This window comes from Gossypium raimondii, chromosome 8 (genome assembly GCF_025698545.1).
Source record: "Gossypium raimondii isolate GPD5lz chromosome 8, ASM2569854v1, whole genome shotgun sequence".
NCBI classification, from domain to species: Eukaryota; Viridiplantae; Streptophyta; class Magnoliopsida; order Malvales; family Malvaceae; genus Gossypium; species Gossypium raimondii.
In genome coordinates this window covers 1,969,366-1,989,840 of record NC_068572.1, presented here as the reverse complement: position 1 = coordinate 1,989,840, position 20,475 = coordinate 1,969,366, and the positions used below count along the sequence as shown (strand labels likewise).

At 34.7% G+C, this 20,475-nt stretch overlaps 3 protein-coding genes across 7 annotated transcripts; 1 reads left to right on the top strand and 2 right to left on the bottom strand.

Annotated features, from left to right (window-relative positions):
• The first annotated feature begins 433 nt into the window (after positions 1-433).
• On the top strand, positions 434-4,879 carry LOC105790174 (glycosyltransferase BC10). The gene is made up of 11 exons (XM_012617636.2): positions 434-682; positions 1,301-1,807; positions 2,593-2,691; positions 2,809-2,909; positions 3,026-3,097; positions 3,199-3,289; positions 3,376-3,456; positions 3,889-3,948; positions 4,022-4,144; positions 4,281-4,319; positions 4,414-4,879. The coding sequence occupies exons 2-11, from the start codon at positions 1,424-1,426 to the stop codon at positions 4,528-4,530; spliced, it is 1,167 nt and encodes a 388-aa protein (XP_012473090.1). The 5' UTR covers positions 434-682; positions 1,301-1,423; the 3' UTR covers positions 4,531-4,879.
• An 880-nt stretch (positions 4,880-5,759) lies between these two features.
• LOC105790172 (pentatricopeptide repeat-containing protein At5g57250, mitochondrial) lies at positions 5,760-11,254 on the bottom strand. Of its 5 annotated transcripts, none has more exons than XM_052634751.1 (5): positions 7,737-11,254; positions 7,432-7,593; positions 6,766-7,337; positions 6,565-6,681; positions 5,760-6,193 (listed from the first exon to the last, which is right to left on the bottom strand). In XM_052634751.1, exon 1 carries the CDS (start codon positions 11,102-11,104, stop codon positions 7,886-7,888), a length of 3,219 nt encoding a protein of 1,072 aa, XP_052490711.1. In that variant the 5' UTR covers positions 11,105-11,254; the 3' UTR covers positions 5,760-6,193; positions 6,565-6,681; positions 6,766-7,337; positions 7,432-7,593; positions 7,737-7,885. The 5 variants fall into 5 exon arrangements, with proteins under 5 accessions (XP_052490711.1, XP_012473084.2, XP_012473089.2 ...); XM_012617630.2 differs by having other exon boundaries at positions 6,766-6,809; XM_012617635.2 differs by lacking the exon at positions 6,565-6,681.
• Positions 11,255-12,554: 1,300 nt separating this feature from the next.
• LOC105790171 (subtilisin-like protease SBT2.5) lies at positions 12,555-19,287 on the bottom strand. The gene is made up of 12 exons (XM_012617628.2): positions 18,987-19,287; positions 18,706-18,796; positions 18,077-18,276; positions 17,240-17,384; positions 16,707-17,101; positions 15,925-16,020; positions 15,750-15,822; positions 14,884-15,169; positions 14,236-14,561; positions 13,824-14,091; positions 13,454-13,735; positions 12,555-13,357 (listed from the first exon to the last, which is right to left on the bottom strand). The coding sequence occupies exons 3-12, from the start codon at positions 18,253-18,255 to the stop codon at positions 12,951-12,953; spliced, it is 2,457 nt and encodes an 818-aa protein (XP_012473082.1). The 5' UTR covers positions 18,256-18,276; positions 18,706-18,796; positions 18,987-19,287; the 3' UTR covers positions 12,555-12,950.
• Between the last annotated feature and the right edge of the window lie 1,188 nt (positions 19,288-20,475).

Below are 20,475 nucleotides of genomic sequence, written 5' to 3'. Positions count from 1 at the left end.
ATCAAAATAAATATATAAAAAAATTCAAAAAATTTAGCACGAAGTACTCATGGGCTATCATGCAAGTTGTTGTGTTTAAAAATTTAACATGTTAGTTAGTATTCTCGTTAAGAGAAAAAAAAACATCATTTCAACTCTTTTTCAAAAGGTTGATGGTCAAATCCGACTCTTTTTAAAAAGTTGAGTGTCAAATTTAGCTAAAAAGAAAAACAAAAGAAAGATCAAATTGACAAAAGATGTAAATGTTAAGAGGTAAATTTGACATTATGCCTTCTTCTTGAAAATAAAAGTATAAAGACTCAATTACAAATTTATGAAGAGTACAGGGACTTATGACAAATTTTAACCAATTATTAGACTAAATCGCCGGCTGTTTGGAAATTAGCTAAAATACTATATTACCAACCCGCCAGCACTCTCTCTCTCCCTCTCCATTCTTTCACAAACAAAAACAAAGAATTCAGTTATAAACACGTCGAAAATTAGTTTAAATTATTGAAGTAAATAATTGTTCTTTTTAATATACAAATTTATTTATTTATTTATATTTGTTCATCGTTTCATGCTTTTGGCTTCCATTAGATCTTCATTGCCATTTTTGTTTTTGTTTTTTTTGTTGGATCTTTCAAATCCGGAGATTTGAAGATCGCTTCCGTTTTCTTCGATGAGCTCCATTGCTAAGGTAACTTTGCTGCTTCTATCAGTTTTTTTTAAAAAGAAATGACCATTGTTTGATTCATTCATTGTTGAATTGATTGATTGGTTATGTTTTTTTTATGATTGTTATGAACTATGGAGAGGAATTGAATGATCAAGTGTTTTTTTGTTGGATTTGAACGAGTCTTCTAGTCTAGATTTGTTAGATCAACGAGGTCTTTGATTTGAGTTGACTTTTTTTGTTGTCAAACTTTTTAATGGAAGTGATTGAAAGATGCTGCTGCTGTGGTTTGGTTTTAATAGTTAGGGAAATAAATCTTTACGTTTCTTTCTTTCGCACATGTTGAAAAATAGTGTTTGCTTTTGAGCCTTTTGAATTGCACTGAGAAAACAGAAAAAAAGAAGGTAAATTTTGTATACTGGTTGTATTTATTTTGAAGTATAGAGCGTTTGGTTGAATTTACTCTTCTTTTTAGTTTTATTTTTTTTACCTATATGTAGCTTTAAGGTTAAGGGATTGATCAGGTTTATCTTGGTATTTAAGTGGACCCTTTTAATTAAGTTCTGTTTTTCAGATATGATGGATACTTGTGTTACAAACTAAGTATTGTAACTCTTTTTCACCTATGGTTTCTTTTTACAGATCACTTTACATTGATCCATTGAAGAATCTGGGGTTGGTTGTTGGATACTGATTGATTACCTTGAGGAGGAAACTGAAACAAAGGAGAAACACATGAATATAGAGCTCTTTTGTTTATACTAGATGAAGGTAGCTAAGGAGTGGCGATTAGGTAGCATGGGTGATACTAAGATCTTGCCTGGATCTCGCCATCGCTCTCCTTTGAAGAGGCCAATATGGATTATTTTAATGGTTTCTTTTGTCAGCCTTTTTCTAGTTTGTGCTTACATCTATCCACCGAACAGCGATGTTGCATGTTATGTATTTTCTTCTAGAGGTTGCAAGGTCCTTACTGATTGGCTTCCTCCTCCTAAAAGGGAATTAACTGATGAGGAGATTATTTCACGGGTTGTGGTTAGGGATATTTTGGATACACCTCCTGTCGAATCAAAAAATCCTAAAATTGCATTCATGTTCTTAACTCCAGGTTCATTGCCATTTGAGAAGCTTTGGGATATGTTCTTCCGTGTAAGTTTTTTTTGGTTGTTGTTGAGAGTTCATTTTTCCCTTCCGTGATCTAATGTCTGCATATTCTTCGTGGACTTTATTTTTTATTCCATTAAATCTCATGGTTATTATCCTTGAACTTAGCTTCAATGAACTGATATATTGGGAAGAAATTCATTCAGGGATTGTTCCTATATAACAGGGTTGGATAGATCATATACAAATCTTACCATTAAAGGAAGGTTGAGCTTACTAGTTTTATCCCTATAGTTTAGTAACTAAGTGTAGGCAACTTGGACCGTTTTATAGTATTATTGAAAAGCTGCTGGCTTTATGAAGCTTATTTGTGAATCAAGTAGTACTTATGTCTCTTCAGATTGATTGTAATAAAGTATTTCAGGTTGGTCATTTTACTAGTTTTTGTGTCCAGGAATTGCCTAATATGAATGAGAGCCATATGTATTTCATTTTAGTAAAGAACATTTCCTTTGTTGATTGCCAATGCAAATATGTTAATGTGTATGGTGAAGGTACTAGTGAAATCAATCTGGCTTATTGTGAATTGATATAATTGCTAAGGTGGAGGACAAGGCAGATTCCACTGCTTTGTATGATTCAGGATGTCTGTATCAATGCCTTTTGGTTATATCGACTGTCTGCTCAGTCTGTATTGTTTCTGTTGAATTCTTGCAGAAAGGAATTATAATAACTTTGTATATCTTTTTCTTCATTTTTGGTTTTGGTTACTTTTGAGATGTTATATACCATGTATCCTGATAAAAAGGTTTGTTCAATTTTCTTGGCAGGGTAATGAGGGAAGATTTTCTGTTTATATCCATGCATCAAAAGAAAAACCAGTGCATGTGAGCCCTTACTTCCTTAACCGGGAAATTCACAGTTCTCCGGTATGTTTCTTAGATCAAATTTTGTGGTTGAGCTTTGCTATCTGATATATGACTACTTCAACAATTATTGTACGGTTAGTTTATCTATTGATTTATTTATTGACACTGAATTTGCAGGTTACATGGGGAGCTTTTTCTATGGTTGATGCAGAGAGACGATTATTGGCATATGCTCTAAAAGATCCTGATAACCAACATTTTGTTTTACTCTCTGACAGGTAAAATATAGTTCGTGTCATTAACACCCCCGCCCCTCCCAAAATATACATATATATATATATATATATTTACTTGTACTATTACCTAATCTGAAGTATTGATGGTGACATTGCAGTTGTATTCCATTGCATAATTTTGATTACGTCTACAATTATCTAATGCATGCTAATATGAGTTTCATTGACTGGTAAGTAGAATCTGAGAGTATTACACATACACACACGCATAATGGACTTTGTTGCACCGTTTCCCTTATTTGAAATTTATCCCACCCACTTTGTTTGCCAGCTTTGTGGATCCTGGACCTCATGGAAATGGCAGGTATTCAACACGCATGTTACCTGAAGTAGAAGAGAAAGACTTCAGAAAGGGTGCACAGGTATGTGTTAATTGATATTATAAAGTCTCTTATGAACTTATACAGTGTCTTGTTGTAGCAAGTTTAAATCATTGAATTTTATGCAGTGGTTCACAATGAGGCGGCAGCATGCTCTGCTAGTCATGGCTGACAGTCTTTACTATTCAAGGTTTCGGGATTACTGCAGGGTAAATTTTATTTACTGTATTTGGTTCTCGTTTCGAATTTACAGCAGCCTTGCATTCATTGATGAGAGAGTTGGTTCACTTTTATTTGTTCCAATTTTAATGATTCTTCTTTGTATTCACCATTTCGACTATAATGTTGAAACATAAGAAGAATTAAGTTTAGGTGGCCTAAGTGTAACTTTTTTTGGTACATGATGCCAAAAGTAGCTCTTAACAACTGCTGTTTATCGAAAGCATTACGTATCCTTACTATTGTCTGTTAGACTGGTCTCAACTATCCTTATTGATGTTTATCTCCGTCATTTTCTAGCTTAACTATTAGCATTAGCACTAAGACAGTATTTCTAGCTTTAACAAGGGCACAAAATGATAGAATTTGTGCCTAAGTTTATGTTGCTGACATTCAGTCATTCACGTTCTTGATTATTACAGCCATATGCGGATGGCAAAAACTGCATTGCCGACGAGCATTACCTCCCAACCTTTTTCAATGTAAGAATCATACTCTGCATCATGTTTCATACATTTCACTTTAGCTTCTTCTAACGCTTGTTCCTTTTATCAGTTGGTTGACCCCGGTGGCATCGCAAACTGGTCAGTAACACGCGTTGACTGGTCTGAGAGAAAATGGCACCCTAAATCATACAGGGCACAGGATGTCACATATGATCTTCTAAGGAATTTTACGGTACACTCGATAACTTATTAATAAGACCTTGTTGTTTAACAAATACACTACAAACGTGTGGTTCCTCTGTATGATGATGAAATATCCAGCATGATGAACTAAGATTCTGACGGTTTTTATTTTATTCTTTTTGCAGTCGATTGACATGACGACCCATATAACAAGTAACGCTGGGGTATACATTCCGCATACATTTTCCCATGCTTTTAGGAGTTTGTATAGTTACTAGATTCCGAATATAGTTTTACGTTTGTCCGTCCTTTTTGTAGGGCGAAGAGCTGCTACAACCTTGTATATGGAACGGTACCAGACGACCATGTTACCTATTTGCAAGGAAATTCTATCCAGAAACCTTAGATAAATTGGTGACACTCCTCAATTTTTGACTGAATACTTTGGTCGGATCGGTCATATTTTCTCCGTTCCATCTCGTTTTTACGTAGAGGTTTATACATTTGTAAATGGCCTTGTTTTGCAATCACACAATTCTTGAGTGCAAGGGTAACAGGAAGAGAACAACGAGGATGACAATTGAACAAGGCCAGAGGGTAACGAGTTTGTTAGGGTTGCGTCCTTCCGGACAGGCAATTTCTTGTCCATTTTCTCCCCCATTTTGTGCCATTGATCATATATGAGAAAGAACATAGGGGGAAACTCTTTTTTCTTCTGTAAAAGTTACAAAACATGACTGGTGCACCCTTTTCTAGAAATATAAAGGCTTAACTTTTAAATCCATGCAAGATGCATATTTTATTTGTCATTTACAAGTTTGCACTGTTGAGTGATGTTACTTTGATTCTTCATTGTTTTAAGGCATTGTTATTCGGATCAACCTAAATATTATAAGGACATGACCTTTTATCCTTTCAAATACATGGACAAAATTTAGAAAAAGCTTATCATACTTGTGTCCGATATATAGCCATATCCAACTTTCACACCCAAATCAGAGTAATATAAGTACTCTTGTTTGATCATGTTTTTCTTCGAAATTTATTAATTGAATCGAGTAATATAGGTGTTCTTGTTTGATTATGTTTTTTTCGGAATTTATTGATTGAATTGGTTTTGTATAGAATCATAAAATGAGCTATAGTATTTATTTATAGGTGTCTACATTATTTTATAGCTTGAATTGAGATTGAAATACAAATTCATTTTTTAAAATATTTTTCTAATTAAATAATCAAAATTGAGAGAGAGTATTTGATTATTTGGCAAAAGAGCACAAAAGATTATTACAAGTGCATTTATGCCTTTCTAAAGTTTCTAAAAACTCTTTACGAACAACAACAAATATTATTACAATAAGTTTCAAATAGTGTATATAAAATCTTTTAAAACAATTATTTAGAACCACAATAATATGGTTAGAACCTTTGACCAATTAAAGGTCAACCACAAAATAATAATATATAGAGAGAGAGAGAGAGATTTTATATAAAATAAAAAGAACAAAAATACCTTCAAATTATTTTGTATTTTTTTTCAATAATTTCACATTTGGGTTTAGACATGATGAACGTATGATACCAACTCACTAAAAAAATTAGTATAAATTTTTAATTTTTCTTCTTTCACTTAACGTTATATAATAATCTAGTAAAATAATCTCTGCTCAATTTGACTTTATTACAAAGAATCAAATAACGAATATCTAAAATTTATACCTGAATCAATTCTGAACAATAAAACATCTATTTTTTCTTACCTAGTGCATCAGTTCACTCTTGTTTATGAATCTCCAAAAATTCCTTCAAACACATGTACGTACAAATACGTATATGCACATACATGTATGTGTATGTATATGGGTATAGAATATGTATCAATGGAAAAGATGTGAGGGGTGGTTGGACAAGAAATTACCCGTCTAGGACACACCACCAACAACTTGATAACCTGCAGTTTTGCTCTAATCCGTCCAAAAAATCCGCAGTCAGAGATGAGGAGGATCATCAATTTATGTAGGGTTTCTGGGTAGAATTTCCTTGCAAAATAGGTAAAATGGTTGTTTGATTCCGTTCTTTAGGCAAGGTTGCACCCGCTCTTCGCTCAATCAAAAAAAGAACACAAAAAAAAGGGTCAGGAATCTAGTAATTTTACTGAGTCGTAAATGTGCAAGAGAAAGTGTGTGAAATGTACAAGTTTTCATCACTTATTGCATGGATCATCGTATTACTATGGTATTCCAAGATGACAAACCATGCCAGAATTCATCTATCATACAAAGGAACTGCAAATTCTAATGCATATCGTTATGGTAGTAAGTTGTTAAGTGTTGCCATTTTCCCATGTTTGTGCAAAAGACCAAAGGTACGCTTCTTAATGATCTTGCTACCTCGCACTCATTAGCATCAAGAGTGGCAAGTCATTATCACAATGGGATTGCTTAAAAGATAAGTTATAAGCACATGTACCATGATATCCTTTAGAAGCTCATGGGTAACATCCCGAGCCAGATGATTCTCAATGCCGATTCTTGCAGACCAGTCAACAAGTGTTACTGACCGGTTTGCAATATCACCAAGATCAACCTTCTCAGGACATACAAATGAAAACAACATTATGAGAAGTTAAATTGAACAGAAGGAAACAAGAGTCCAAAGTACAGTTCTCACCTGGAAAAATGGCCAGCATGAAACGTGCATCAGCAATGCAATTTCTGCCATCCAAACCCAGATGTAATAAACAAGAACATGAATGATTGAGTCAGAAACATAAAACTTGTACATGCACGGAGTATGATTAACAAATACTTATACCGTAATATGGTAAAAATACCATGGAGGCCTCTGTATTAGGGGTCAGATTGCATTTTGCCCACTTTACTAAAAAAAATAAGCAAATTAGTCATTGTACATTAGATCAAAGAATAACAGGTTCTTCTGATAAAAATTCCATCCATTTTTACTATTAAAAACTGGTACCTGTATGTTAGCATAAGGTACATGTGGCACTCCAGATGTAACTATCTAATTATTTCATTAGCCACACCAGTTTTTAACAGTAAAAAAGGATGAAATTTTAACAAAAAAGACCAATTTACTCTTAGATAAAATGTACAGGGACTAATTTGCCCATTTTTTGAGTGAAGGAAGCAAAATGCAATCTAACTCTTAGTGCAGGGACCTCCATGATACATTTACCACCGAATATGATTTTTGTATATGCCCCAATATTGACATGAAACCTACAGATATGAATATCATTACCGACAGCTTAACATGAAGAAAGGATCCAAACTATTTAATTGCTTCAATTAAAGTAGGTAGACTTTACATTACCTAATGGCTATGTTGCTCCTGACTTTTCATTTTTCTTGGAGTACCCATGTCTGACACCCGCATCTTGCCCATTTCCGAACTTCAGTTGAGGATATGATCCTCCAAGGACTCTCCAAATATATGAAAATCTCAAAAAACAAATTTAACCAGAAACAGGCAGGCCTGCACATGAAAATGGTAAATTCGATCTCAGAAAACATGCTAGTGCATGTGTGTCTATACATAGAGAGGCAAGTACTAATTAGACTAGCGGAAAAGGGGTAATATGTCATAATTGAAGTGCATAATGAAGAAACCAAAGTTACCTTCTGGAAGATAAGAAGTTTAAATGGCATGGTTATTGTTTATCAGAAACAGACAAGCCTTAGCCTGTAAGTACATCGCTTCTTGTCCTATCTCCCGGGCAGAGAAAGTTTTAGGTTTTAGTCATGGCAGCCAAATAAAAGTAATTTGACTACATATCTCCCTGCAAGCTCGAAAGCATATCATTCATAACTTTATTTGCCTTGTGCAGCTCCCCTTTCGAACAGAGTGAACTAAGTAAGGAATAGTAAAAGTCAAAACTACGAAATTGAGATTCCTCTTTTCCAATATCATAGTATTCCGCTGCACCATCTAAACCGGATATTTTGTTGGATCCAGCTGACACAGTAGAGACTGCGGAAAGAGCTTCACTCTTCAAACCATTGTTCAGTGCTTGAGATTCTTGATGAACGGACCACTTTTGACTAGGAAAAAGTATAGATGCGATTTCATTAAGAACTACCAGAGCTTCTTGGATACTTCCTTGGTCACATAAGAATACAAGAAAACTTTCTATCGACTCTGACTCGATCTTGGTATCAATGTTATTTATCAGCTCTACAACGGATTTTGTCTGAAGCATTTCTCTCAAGATACTCCTTGCCTCTTCCATCCTTCCTTTCGCACAAAGACCTCGTACCATATGAATAAAACCCAAGAAATCAGGAGATACATTTTTCATTTTGAACTCGGAATAGAATGTAAGAGCACCTTCCATGTCACCCTTAATACAGTACCCATAAATCAGAGCACTAACAGTGAACTCATCAGGCTTAACACTCTTGATCTCAAGATCAGATAGAAGCTTCAAGGCTTCATCCATTTGACCAAACTTACAGTAATTGTCAATGAATGAATTATATACACGTATATTCGGTTTACATCCCTTGTAAATCATACCATCGAATAAATTTTTGGCTTCCAGCAGTAAACCTTGCTTACATAAATTATCAATTAGTGTTGCATATGTAACTATAGAGGGAACCAAGCCAATTTTTTCTAACGAGTCAAATAGTCGGAGTGCTTCACCAAGACACCCCTGACAACACAAGCCATTTATGACCGAATTGTATGTTACAATGTTTGGAGTAATCCCGTTATTTTTGGCAAAAGAACACAGATTTAAGGCCTGATTAGGGTATCCTTCTTTGCAAAGGGCATGAACCAGGAATGAGTAATCAACCACATCCATATCAGCGAAACTTTCGCTGGCTTCTAAGACGAGTTTATATGCATCCAATAACCTACCCTCCTTTACAATGTTTTTCAAAATCGAGGGAGGTAAACTGACTGTTGATACTTGCTCCATTTTCTTGAGAAACTGTAGTGCAATGTCCATATTATTAAGACACAAGTATTGTGCCAAAATCTTGCCAACAAAAGGCTCAACAAGGCCATAGTCTTTCAGGAAGAAATTGAGAAAAGGGCCAACTAGAGACGTTTTCCCACCATAAATAAGCTTTTCTAATACCAAATTATACGAACTTTTCATCAAAATTAAACCCTTCCTCCTCATCACGAAGTACACTTCAGTTGCAGTTTCAACAAAGCCTCTTTTGCACAAGAAACGGATAGCATCATCACATAAACTATTGTAAGTGTCTGACCCGAAATTCTCGAGTTTGTAAACAAAATTCATAACTCCCACTGCACCCATTTGAGCAAAAGCTGCCCGGATCAACATCATAGAGATACCCATGTCCAAAATGAAACCTTTCTCACCAAGTTCAATAATCACCTGAATGGCCATATTGACCATTCCCTGTTTGCATAGCCCACTTATTATACAATTATAGCATGCAACAGAAGAAACTAATGACACCCTATACTCATCAAATACTTCAAGTGCCTCCTCTATTCTGCCCACTTTACAGTAGCCATCAATCATTGTGCAATAAGTAATCGAATCTGCATTTAAATCCATTTCCGGCATTGCTTGGTAGAGTGCACGAGCATCTTCGAATGCACCAACCATAAAGAATGCTTTGATAAGTATGTTACATGCAACAACATCCATACAAAGACCAGATTTTTCCAATTTTTCTTTCGTCTTAAAAATCCCTTTTATATTCCCTTCTTCGGTATAACCATACAACAGAGTACTGTACGTTATTATATCACCGGCTACTTCTTTGAATACATTATCTGCTTCAGATGTCCTCCCAACCTTACACAAACCATTGATGACTATGTTATAAGTAACAATACTTGGCTTAATCCCTTTCTTCTCCATTTCATCTAACAAACGGAAGACGCAATCAAAATCTCCTTTCCGACAAGCTCCATCAATCAACGTTGCATACATAAACTCATCCACTTCAATCCCCATATCTTGAACTTCCTTGAACAACCTAAATGCCTTCTCGAATTTCCCTTCCTTACAGAAACCTAACATGATTGCCGTATACGTAATCACATTCGGCATCACCCCATCTTTCAACATCTTCTTCAGAAATCCAACTGCCTTTCCAACACTACCTTCCTTCGAAAACCCATCAATAAGGACAGTGTAGCTCACAGTATCAGGGCTTATTCCTCTTTCAACCATCTCTCTATATTTTCTCAAAGCCTCCATTAAACACCCATTTCTAAAGTAACCTAAAATCCAACAGCTATAAAGAATAGCATCCAAAGCCTGCCCTTCCTTTTTCATACTATAAACCAACTCACAACCCTCATCAAATTTACCCAACAGATTAAAACTGCTTAAAAGAGCTGTATAAGTAACAACATTAGGCTTTAAAGCTCCTGAATTCATACAATTTTCGAAAAACCGAACTGCAACTTCAGGTTTCCCAATCTTACAAAAACCAACAATCACTGAACTACAAACAAAATTATCAAAAGGGTATCTAACATTATCACCTGTCATCAACTCCAACACCTCAATTGCTCTATCCATATTCCCTTGAGATACAAAACTATGAATCAACGAACAAAAAGTAAAAGAAGAAGGCAATGTACCAGAATCCCTCAAGCAATCCTTTAACAACAAAAGACCCTTCTCTGGGTTGTTTCGGATGACACCAAATCCTTGAATTAGAGAATCCCAAAACCGAGTTTTGGGGAAATCGGGATATTTCGACATCTGGGTACTCACCAAATGTTCGGCTTCTTCGAATTTGTGCAATTTGAGGAGAGAGCAAATGAGGATCGAGTGAGTTTGGGAATTGGGATTGATTTTGTTGGAATCCAACTGAGAGAAGAGGTGGATAACGGCGTTGAATCTTCGGGAGCGGGAGAGAAAGAGGAGGAGCTGGTTGATGGATTTGAGCGTGGGGGTGAAGCCGCGTTTAAGCAGTGTTTGAAGAGGTGGGGTTTTAGGAAGGGAAGAAGATGATAAACGAGAAAGCCTTGGGGGTAAAGACATGGCTCTGCTCTTTTTTTTCTTTTCTTTTCTTTTTTTTGAAGTGATTTGTTGAAGTTTGGTGTTTGTAGTTTGCTCAATGCTCTGGACTCGACACCGTTGAGCTTCTGCAATTTTCTTTCTACTTCCTCCTGTTTTTTTACCCCAAATAATCAGCTCTTAAATCAATCGGTCTAGTTTATGAAAATAATGGTGAAATTTTAATTTAAAATCATAAATTTATTTTCTTTCTTAGTTTTTGATATTAGATAGTCATGTTAAATTGAATCCAGAGTCACTAATATTTATTGCATTAAGTGATAACGAGTTTAATATTTCTTAAAAAAATTAGAAAAAAATGCCACAAGATCTTTTGTCTCTCCTTTAGAAGAAGTTCGATTCGGCTTGATTTCAAATTTAGCTAATGCTTGTTCGAGAGAATTAGCTCTTTCAAAAAAAAATTTCAAAATGTTATCTACAGGTAGTTAATTAAACTTAAACAACTGAATGTCTCTCGAGGAGGGTTTAGTCTCTCATGCTCTGTCAAGAGCTAATGTGCCATGAGTGGCTGCCCTAGGGACTTAGTTTATAGAGTCGGGAATGTCTCAACCGTACGTGTGTGTATGGCCACCCATCAAGGCAGTGTGAGCATCTTGCCCTTGGTGGGTTATATGGTACCACTTGATGGGTTGTCATATGCCCACGTACGGTCGAGACACTCTCGGTTCTGTGAACTAGACTTTCAGAGTAGCTGCTCAGGGCATGTTGACTTTCAGCAGAGCACGAAAGACAAAACCCTCTTATAAATAATGCCTTCGATTGTTAAGAATCCAATTAACTACCCGATAAACAACACTTTAAAGACTATCAAGACCACTTCTACAATACTCAATATGATTAAAAGACATCGAAAAATCTTAACCAAATCAAGTCAAAACCTTAAACAATAGCTTAGTTATTTTCCTCGTCTACAACATTCAAATTCACAACCTTAATGCATCAACTTTTTAACATTTGTGTTTATATATTTTGCCAATGTGTGTATATTTTTTAATGGCTTAATACATCATTTGGCCCTTGTATTTGGTAAAAATTATATATTTTAATACCTAGAAATAACGGTGTTAACTTTTTAATGTTTAATTTCGCTTTAGGATTAAATTGATAAAAGTTAATTGCTAATATTATTTTGAATTTTTCATAATTTTGTAAATAGAATAAACTCAATTTAAATTATGAATTTGTTTAATTTTATGTTCAATTTTTATGAAAGTTAATTTGACAAAATTAATTATTAATATTATTAATTAATCATCAATTTTCATCAAATCACTTTTATCCAAAGATTCTCAAAGCAGGTTTTCAGATTTAGACAAATAACCCAACCCGTTAATCAAAGTTAACAAAAGGAAATTCAAAGAGATAAAAGGGAAATTTTCGTTGTCAATCCATCAAAAAACATAATACAAAATAGTAAAGGAAGCATTTTTTTATGGAATTAGCAAAGAAAATTAGTAGCAAAACTTATAGAAGGAAGATGCTACAAGTCTCCCCACGTTATAGCATTTACCTTTACAAACTACTATTCCACATCTATATATTTCAGACATATATATAATCTAAAACCCATATCTTATTACCACAAATTACAAAGAATAATAGTACGAGGACCATTTCATCTACAATTACTACAACACAATTAACCAATCACAATCCTGAATTGTATAAAGATCCGTGAAAATATTATCTGAAATCCATGTTTGAATGAACCGAGGACCGAATAATTCAGTGTTGTGATTGAATAATTGTAAGGTTGTAGTAAAACGAATTGCAGATGAGAATGCTCCCTAGTTCTGCTTAACGATTTAGTCTATCGCCAGTGTCCCATAGCCACCACTGGTATAGTTACCTTGTGCCCTCTGCTACCTTTCATTGTGATCTCTCCGAAGCAGTAGCTTCCGGTTACTGATCGAGCGGTAAGCGTGACAGAGAACTTTCTTGATGCGCCGGGTCTCAAAGTCATGGCTGAAGGCCTGGTTTCGATGGCAACGGATGGATGCATTCTAGCTGTGATGACGTAGGTTTCTTCCTCAGCAACGTTTGTAACGGTGCGAGTGACGGTTTGAGTCCCGACAAGATGAGAGATTGTGATTGATGGGGTGTTGAGATTCGAAGGGCGGCCAATGGTGCTATTGCAGGGGGAGTTTGTGTACTTCTTTATCTCGTGAATGTCAATACCAGGTGTGGTGCACAAGAATCCAACATAATCCTCATAACCTACAAAAAGGCAAGGGGAATGCAAATAAAGACTCCGAACGATTTCGCAAAGCTACAAATAAAGAGGCCAGGATCCAAAGCAAAAAGCAAGAATACCTGCATCAAAGATGAGTCCGGGATCCAAAGCAGCTCTCGGATTAACATGACCACTCCCATAATCAAAAGGAGTGGCAGGGACAAGTTTCATGGCCTCTGTTTCAGAATACTGTTGTGCTTGAAGAGGCCTTCCTGCTCGGTCGAGCTTTGTTGATGTAGTCATCAAGGCTGATTTTATAGCAGCGGGGCTCCATTGAGGGTGTTTCTGCTTCAAAAGAGCAGCTATCCCTGCTATATGTGGTGCAGCCATACTGGTTCCAGATATCAAAGCAAATCCTTCTCCTACTCAAAACAAGGAAGATTAGGTCCGAAAATTTTCACTAGTTGAGAATACAAGAGAAACAAATATAGAAACCAAGCACATCTTTACCAACGAAATTAGGCTCATCTGTTCCATTTGGAGACCAAGCAGCCCAAATTAGAGAACCAGGTGCCAAAATGTCAGGCTTGAGAAGATCTGCATCTTGAAAGCTGAAATCTCTTATGTTAGGCCCTCGAGCAGAAAATAGTGCAACCTCTGGTGCAGATTTATGGAGAATTGGCATCAAACCATCCCCGATGCTACCAATAGCTTTGAAGCTCTTCACTCGTCCAGTCCAGTCTCTCGGTGTAGAAACATTATAGTAGTCAATAAGATCCTACAAAAGAGATTTCCGAAAGACAAATCATAAAATTTAGCATCATTGAGTTAAAAAGAACAGTTAAAATTTTGGCCCGGTGAGAAAGCTATCAGCTTTGCTTATCATATCAAAAGAACAGGAAATGGGAGCAAGGAGACTTACCATTGTCTTTGAGACATCTGTGATTAGGATTCCGGGTATGCCAACAGGAACAGGATCAAACTTGGTTCCAGGAGAAACATTTTCCACTGCAAGAACAAAACCAACTGCACCAAGAGCCTTGGCTGTTTCAGAGACTTTCTTAATTGATGCAGTACCAACAACAAAGTTGAAGGAATAGCCACAAAGAAGAATGTTCCCCTCAACCAATTTCTTGTTTAAAACTTCTGGCCTTTGGCAGTCCGAGGGACTAAACTTTGTCGCTGAGGAATCTAGTAGCACATCATTAGCAGCAACCATGGTGTAGGTTTGATTTGGATGAGTAGAAGCTGCAATAATCCATAAGTTCCAGACTTCAGCTCTAAAGAACACAGATTTATCCAAAAATACTAAAAGCGCCAAGGAATTGGCAAGGATCAGCTACCATGCTGACGATGAGACTAATGGCACATTTGGCCACAACTTAAGAAGGCATCAACTAAAGAAAAGCATTAACTAGAAAGAGGAAGAAGTCTGAATCCCTATCCTGACAGATTAACAAAACATATCATCTCATATGTAGATCCCAAACCATTTCCATCTACTGTTCTTAAGAAACATTCTCAAAAGGTCGTACCAGACAAATAAATAAACACAGTTGATGTAACTTACGGGACAATCCAAGTCCAGCTAAAGCTTTTCCATTTCCCAAGTTCAGATGGTTTTTGTATCTACGATCATCAATTGCAGCTGCAACAGATGCTATCCACGGGCTATAAGAAACCAAAGTTTTAGGGAAAGGACCTCCATTTCCAGCTGCCTGTGCAACAAAAACACCAGCTTTGACAGCTGCAAGAAGTGTAGCATCAAAAGGATTTAAAAATGTGGTCTTCGTGTTTGTTGGAGGACTATTTGGTCCCACAGAGAGACTGAGAATATCCACACCATCATGAACAGCCTGTTCATAAAAGTTGTCAAATCACAAGTTTTTGACAAAAGAATAACATAGAAGACTGTAGAACTGATTGGAAAATAGGCAACTTTTAGAATCAATGGATAGCAAAAAAACAGCTCTTCTTTTTCTTTTCAGGCGTATCACAAGCAAATTCAAATGTTACTCGATATTTTCTGTCCTAGCTTTTTTTTTTTTACAGGTTCACATTTCAACTTAAGATAACCAAAACAGATTCACATTTTTCTTGACAGAGGAGGATGTCAGTCATCAACATCTTCAATTCAAAGATAATCATCAAAGAAGTGTTCTTTAAACAAAAACATATCCAAGCTGTGGCTCAGTTATTAGCAAGAGAGAGCCATACAAGACAATATCCAAAAGGAAGATCCTTTATCTGGTTACCTAGAATCCCAAATGTTAGATGTAAAAGGAAAACACTACCCATAAATAATGTTGAATTTGTATCTCAAGCAAAAACTAAAGCTCAAAACAGATGGGAAGGCAAGTAAACTTAGCAGTAATCTTAAATCAACATAAATAGGAATCATGGAAATGAATATTCCAAATAAAAATCGTGGCACACCTGGTCAATTGCAGCTACCACATCTGCGACAAACCCTCCAAAAAGCCTGTATATTGCCTTGTAGACAGCAATCCTAAAAACAAAAAAACAAAAGAAAAATGCCAATTCCCATATCAAAGAAAATAAAACAGCTTTTAACTGCATAATAACCTAGGTAAATATATGCAATCTCTACCTGGCACGAGGAGCCATTCCACTTGCTTTTCCAAATTCATGCCCATGCAATCTAACAGGAATACCATTATTCCCAGCGGCAATAGCTGCTGTATGACTGATATACAGTGACATCCAAAAAAGAGAAGCTTGTTAGAATGAAATAACAGATACAAATTTTTCACTCAATACCAGTAAATTCATATAAAAATCTTCCATCAAATGCTAAACTTTTTCCAAAGTGAGAAGAATAGAAGTTCTGTAAAGAGAAGTTTATGCTGCTTAGTTTTACCCATAAATGCTGCAAAAAATTAGAGGTAGTCTTACTCCATTTTAAGCTCAGTAAACATATTGAACATAATCGTGTCGGAGGAGCCGGACACATGTCACTGTCCGACTATCACGACTTAGTCTAAGTACCATAGGTGTCAAAAAGATTATACAACATAAATAATAGTTTGATTTATATCTGACATTTTGTTGATATATTTGACTGGGGATAATTATATTTTATGTTATATTAAATGCATATTAGCACTTACACAAGCATGTAGAACATTTAACTATTACATCCTTGATCAGTATTTTTCAGCCAAGCAATCACATTCCAACTTCTGATTCTCATACGTTCACTTTTTTTGTTTAAAACTGGAATGAGCTCATTTAGGTCCTTAAGACTTTCCTTCATGTAATGAAGCAAGGATATAAAAGTTAGACCTCTCTCGAAGGTATATTTATTAAAGATAAGGTGGCATATTGTTTTCCTATTTAGAACATAACTGCAAAATAATAATTGCAACTAACCTTCCATGTCCATCGCCATCCATGGGAGAGGCAAAATCAATCGTAGGATTAAAGGCACCAGCTGCTTTTGCAGCTTCAGCAAAATATTGGGCTCCAATGATCTTGCCATTACAGAAGTCCCTCTTGGTATCAGGGTCAATTTCGCATTTTCCTCTGTACTTTGGAACAGGTCCATATGGGTCATCGTGATGGGCTGCAAAGCTTGGATGATGTGGATAAATTCCTGAGTCTACAAATCCTATCACAATGTCTTCTCCTGCCCTGTCAAAGCCACCTCCTGCCGGCCATACACCAGTTGGGAGGCCCAGAAATTGTGGAGTGTGTGTTGTAAGTTTCCTCACCTTCCAATCTCTCTCCACAGACTTTACACCAGGAGCACGTTTTAGAGTTTCTGCCTACTAATATATTGTCAAGGTGTAAGGAACGATAAAGGAGAGACTGGATTCAAAAAAAATTTTGCAGGTATTCATTCAGCTAAAAGTTATTTCAAATACAACAATACGGTATGTGTAGCAGCTAAAAAGTTATTTCACCTGTTGGGGGGAAAGGTGAACTGAAAAGCCGTTTATCAGGTGTTTATAACTGTAGAGTTTCTTGTAACTCCCATGCTCAAACAGCATACCAAGAAGCATATCATGTTTCTTTTCAAGATGACTAGCATAGGACGTTACCAATTCACTGAAACGATAACAAAAGAAAAAAAAACGGAAGGGGATTATTAGCCAAGCAAGCATTGGAACATTTTGATCAACTAAGAGATTGTGTGAGCCCATAAAATTTGAGTGAAAACCATACATGCCAAGGCAGTACGTAAGATACCAAAAGACTTTGCAACAGTAGACTGAACCACCTTATTGTTTTACATGAGAGGTTTCATTAATCGCATAGGAAGGTAAAAATTAGCTCAATTTCGAAAAGAATGGTTCAAACTTCAAAGCATAGAATTACAAGGTCTTTTCTAGGAACTCACAGCACTTACTCATGTACAGACACCTATGTTCTTAGCATATTTGAACATGCGAGAAAAAAAATCAAAAAATTAAATATATTCATTTTGAACAAATATTCATATATGATGTTATCTGCTTCTAAATCCAAATAATATAAACTAGTACTATATACAACATAGTTAAGTCAAATACTCAAATTCATAGTAATATTTTAGGCCCAAAAATGTGCATAGATCATTCAAACACGACAATTGCTTAACAGGATATCAAATAAGTCCAATATGAACCCAAAAAAAAAAATCAAATAAGTTCAAGACCCCACAACAGAATCTGAAAACATTTATATAAAATAAATAAATAAACACATCCACGCGCGCACACACCCAAATTGAAAACAATGCGAAATACTAAGAAATTTACCTAGTAGTGTCAAGCTTCTCATCTGACTCTACAGCGGTAGCTTCAAAGCCATTTTCACCACCTTTGTAGCTAATAATAGGCTCACCTTCTACAGTCACTATGTAAATCTCAGCTTTTCCCTTAACCACAAGCCCCAATAGCACCAACAGGACAGCCCAACCAAGCCCTGACGCCTTCATTTCTCTCGCTTCACTAGAGATCTGCTTCATATTAAATCAGTATTTCAAGAAAATTGCTGGGTTTTTTGAAGTCAAATTTAACAGCAATTACCTTTTTTTTGTTTTTGTTTTTTTTTATGAAAATATTTTCCTCTTTCTTGAAAAGGCAAGAACTATAGTTTTATATGTAAGGAACAAGACTGTAAAAGTGATTATTTGATATCGACATTTATAGAGATGAAATAAATAAACCAACTTGGGCTTATAGATCTTTCCTGCTAAAAATGAACTTATATCAGTGGAGATTGGATTTAGCTGAAATTAGTTTAGCCCTTTTCAGCTACTTCAATAAACTATATTATTGCATTAAAACCAACAAAAAAAACTATATTATCATTTTCTATAAGAAAAAAAGAACAGTACTTAAATCAGTAAAAAGAGAAAAATATAAATAAAAAACGAAAATATTACCGAAGAGACACTAAAAAACCCGATCCAATCCCGCCGGAAGCTCACGTTTCTTAGTTACATTCACGTCAACCTGCGTCAACGTCCTTTTTATCTACGATCCAAACAAAGAATAATTACAAAAATGAACTAAAAAAGAAGAAGAAGAAGAAAAAGAAAGAAATACCAGAATCTTCACAAGCATTTTCGGTGGTAAAGAAGAAGATCATAACAATATCACTCGAAAAAATTAAATAAAAAATAATAAAAATAATAAAGGAAAAGAAAGGAAAATTTAGACTTACGCAAGTAATAAAGGAGCGAATCAAAGAAGCTTTTACAACACGATTTTTACCAAAAAAAGAGGAGAAAAATGATTGGATCAGAGAGAGAATATAATTTATTCACATTTGCAGAGATTTAATAACTTCAGATAGATCCTTCATTCAAAGAAAATGAGAGAAAATTGCTGTGAAAATAACACACACACAAAAGAGAAACAAAAACTGGAGATCTAAGCAATGGAGAAAGTAAAGTTCTTTAAAGGTTGATTTTAGCAGTGTGTGTGAGAGTGGAGACGAAGAAAAGAGCTTAAGTGAGTCTGTGAGGTAGGTAGTTTTTTTTTTTTTTTTAAATAAATATTCTTTTTTTTTTTTTACTTTTTAAAAAGTTTAATCATTAAGTAGTACAATTTATACTAATTTAACTATTACTTAAAATTGTTTTAATTATAATTTTGACCCTTTTTAAATATTAATATATTACTTTATTAAACGCGTTAAAAAGTAAAAGTAATATAGAGGTTTAATTTGGTTTTAGTCCCTTTATTATGGTGATTTTTAGATTTAATCCTTCCATTTTAGTTTGAAGTAATTTGTTTTTTGTTAGAGTATGACGTAATTCCCAGAGACGCTTAGAAATTCAGTAAATCATATTTAACCAATAATAAATTTATATTTTATCTAAAAAGGAAGGATCGTATGAAATAAAGATATTATCTATTTTCCAATAGTTTTATGCCACATCAGTAATTTCATCCTGAATTCTAGCATTTGAATTTGATTTTGATTTTTTTTCAAAATGAAAATACTGACGTGGCATAAAACTATTAGAAAAGAGATACAGATGACGGGCGTCACTATTTCATATAATCATTTCCTTTATCTAAATGTTTAAAATTGTTTAAAAAATATTCACGTAATAGTTTCAATGGTAACAATTGACATTATTATGATATTATCAATTTCGACCTACTAATAATATTATAAAAAACTAAATTAAGTGAATTTAAATATAAACTAAAATCATAAATAGTTATATTATTATCAAATATGTGAAGTGGACTTATTTTAATTGAATAAACAAATTCAATTAATGATTTTAAATGATACTATATTATAAATAAATTTTAAAATAAGTTAATTTTTAAAACACGATTTTTATACATTTTATTTTATTAGTCTTTAAACTTGATAATTTTTTATCTTAATCTTTGGACCTTTTTTATCCACATTAGTCCTCGAATTTGACAATTTTTTAAATTTAATCCTTGAATTCCGTTATGTATGACGATACGGCGCTTTGATATTGTATCATGTCTTCACTTAAAATTTTATAAAAACTATTAAATTATTTATAATTTATTGTAATTTTTTAGACTTTATATATTTGTAAAAGAAACTACGATGATGTGGCACCTACTCTTATCTTAAATTATGTCGTGTCATCATGCCTTTACATAATCTAAGTTCGAAGACTAAATTGAGAAAAATTATCAAATTTCTGAGACTAAAT

Excerpts from the sequence above, each read along its gene's own strand:
- LOC105790174 (XM_012617636.2), top strand. The coding sequence starts at position 1,424 with ATGAAGGTAGCTAAGGAGTGGCGATTAGGTAGCATGGGTGATACTAAG. Across the intron at positions 2,910-3,025 it reads TTTGTTTTACTCTCTGACAG|TTGTATTCCATTGCATAATT; the intron begins GTAAAATATAGT and ends GTGACATTGCAG. Across the intron at positions 4,145-4,280 it reads ATCTTCTAAGGAATTTTACG|TCGATTGACATGACGACCCA; the intron begins GTACACTCGATA and ends TTCTTTTTGCAG.
- LOC105790172 (XM_052634751.1), bottom strand. The coding sequence starts at position 11,104 with ATGTCTTTACCCCCAAGGCTTTCTCGTTTATCATCTTCTTCCCTTCCT.
- LOC105790171 (XM_012617628.2), bottom strand. The coding sequence starts at position 18,255 with ATGAAGGCGTCAGGGCTTGGTTGGGCTGTCCTGTTGGTGCTATTGGGG. Across the intron at positions 15,170-15,749 it reads TGGTAGCTGCAATTGACCAG|GCTGTTCATGATGGTGTGGA; the intron begins GTGTGCCACGAT and ends TTTTATGAACAG. Across the intron at positions 14,562-14,883 it reads AGCTGGACTTGGATTGTCCC|CTTCTACTCATCCAAATCAA; the intron begins GTAAGTTACATC and ends GGATTATTGCAG.